General features: G+C 45.0%; 1 protein-coding gene across 1 annotated transcript; it reads right to left on the reverse strand.

Annotated features, from left to right (window-relative positions):
- Positions 1-585: 585 nt before the first annotated feature.
- On the reverse strand, positions 586-1,626 carry Pmar_PMAR028099 (Protein YOP1, putative; the record flags this gene model as incomplete). Its single annotated transcript, XM_002781009.1, has 4 exons — positions 586-672; positions 849-998; positions 1,107-1,217; positions 1,468-1,626. Coding segments are annotated over 4 exons (507 nt in total), but the record flags the coding sequence as incomplete, so codon positions are not given.
- Between the last annotated feature and the right edge of the window lie 870 nt (positions 1,627-2,496).

Consider the following 2,496-nt stretch of genomic DNA (forward strand, 5'->3'; position numbering starts at 1 on the left):
TGGGAGCATCAGGAATGTAAGGTTGCCCCACCCCTGTCTACCGCAGCAGGAGGTATGCATTGGGCCGACTGGGTGATGAACCCGAGATTTTGGGATGATAAAATGCACCTTCAAGATACCCGAACGGTGGGCGAATCTTCCACTTTTTGCACAAATTCAAAGCCGAGTTGACCGCCTGAGATCAAAAAAACCTTTTACTGAAAAACTGCTAGAGTCTATTCAGGATTTTCACTTATCCGTCACCACACAACAAGGAGCCCAAGTGAACCCGTAGGAGGCCTTCTTCTCTGCGGGGCATGTTCGGTACATGTGAGGACACATGATGTGCTCGTTCACTGGTGATGAAGGAAGTTCTGTGGGTGAAACGACATATTTCAAATATGATATTTGAAGGAGTTACTGCCGGTGAATGCATGGCATCAGGAGGTGTTGACATGGTGTTGAATTTAATTCATGTTTGTTCGGTAGTTTGGTGAGAATTCGCCACCAAATTTCCCACATGATAATAACAAGACACACACTGGGAATAACAGAAACAACGATTGAGAGGTAAATACGAAACTGTGTAACTTCCGTCAGTAAGGACTAGTTTTTACTAGCCTCGGAGGTGCAAGCCGCAACAGCTGATTTCGCCGCTAGTCGCTGAGCCTTTTCTCTGAACTCCGGTACATCCTGAGCAGAAGATCTCTGAAAACCAGTTGAGTAATTCTAAACTCAAGTGCCGTTTCGTGAATCACAATCAGTTTGACGAACCTACTGCCAACTGAGCTGAGCAATTCCAACACGCTACCGTCGGCTCGGGAATACTCTACTTAGAGAAGCTCGGGTCGACAACTACTGTATCGTACCTCGCCCTTGTGCCACATCCCCGTGTCCTTCACGAAAACTGGCGGAGTTATGAACAATTCCTTCCACTCAAGTGCGTGAGAGACGACTGGTTTCACGCAGGAATCATAGACGCTCTCGCACGCGCTGAAATCATCGAGACAGAGCTGAATCTAAAAAGCATCACGAGAGATCTTCTGCTTCCCCACGAGGCTGCTGGTAGATGAGGTCCGCTCATCGACGGTCCTGATGTGCTCGAGGAGTGGTATTATACAACTTACTTGCAGTAAGGGACGAACGAAATTGTGGTAGGGCAGCCAGAACGATACAGCGTTGAAAATCGGCTCGCCCACGAGCAGGAACTCGAAGACGCTCCAATACATTAAAAGCTTCTGAGAAGAAAACAACCGATGCCTTTACTACTATATTTAGCAAACACTTTTCCCACCAGGAGTGTCAGAAAACAACAATATAGCGAACGAAAGCCTGACCTAGGATTCCTAGGCTAGGAAAGGCTACTCTCGGAAGAGAAAACTTGCACATTTTTTGGTGAAAAAAATGACGAAAAATTGCGATTCCAATTGGACCGAATGGAAAAGGGAACGGGAAATCCTCACAAAAAGAGACATGTTGCTAGAGTACCTTGGCCTCAGCAAAATCCGTATTTTTTCCTAGCATTTTAGAGCTGCGATAGAGAGGATAAGCAGCACCAAGCACGTTAGAAATAGGGGATACCACAACTCCAGAGACGAGGCAGATTACGGAGAGGACGTATGCTGATGCTAATAGTAGTACTGAAATCTGAGGAAAAACAAATAATCAAACACAGAAACTCTACGCGAGTGCATCCTGTGGGCTCCCTCCTGTTAGGGACAATTCTGTATCGGATCGGATTTGTCGACATACTATATGGTTGCTATTACTACGGGAAGTTTCGTCAACTACGACGGCTGCGATAGAATTCGCAGTGTGATGCGGCGTTTCTAGTGAGATTCCCGATCTCCCAGAAGGTTGTTATTTTTTTGAAAGTATTCATCCTTTTCGAGAGATCTGAAATTTTTCGGACCATTACATTCTCCCGAACGGAATATATATTTTTCGGGAAAATTGTCAGAAGATATTCCTTGGAGTCGGAATTATTCGAAACAGTTTCGTTTGAATCGAACTCATTCCAGTCAACGTGATTCAATTATCGGAAAATCATTCAAAAAACGAAAAGAAAAAGAAATAGAGGATAACCTCTCGAAAGCGGGGCGTCGATTAATCCTCAATGAGAATAGAATTATAAGTCTGACTGAACCGGCGACACTGACACACAGAGAATATATTCCCGAACTCATTTTGAATTTTCCACGGATGGCTAGGAACACATTCTTCAATCAGCCTCACATGTAAATGTCATCATCGCATTAGGAGTATTGTTATCAAACCCTGGGAAAAGTTATTTCTCAAAGGTTGCTGGTAATAAGTCGAATCCCTCACCTCCCTATTACTGGTGTCAGGCGTAACCGTTCCGCGGCTGCCGACAATGTGGGATTGAGGGCGGCCAAGAAGTCGTTTAAACTGCCAATATGATGCTCTACCTGTGCCTCCCAGTTGGAGAGATATTCGAATAGCCTTCCCTGCATTGCTGGGTTGAATATGGCATCAACTGAACTCGATAAAGGAGAA

The sequence above is a fragment of the Perkinsus marinus genome (assembly GCF_000006405.1).
Source record: "Perkinsus marinus ATCC 50983 genomic scaffold scf_1104296943738, whole genome shotgun sequence".
NCBI classification, from domain to species: domain Eukaryota; phylum Perkinsozoa; order Perkinsida; family Perkinsidae; genus Perkinsus; species Perkinsus marinus.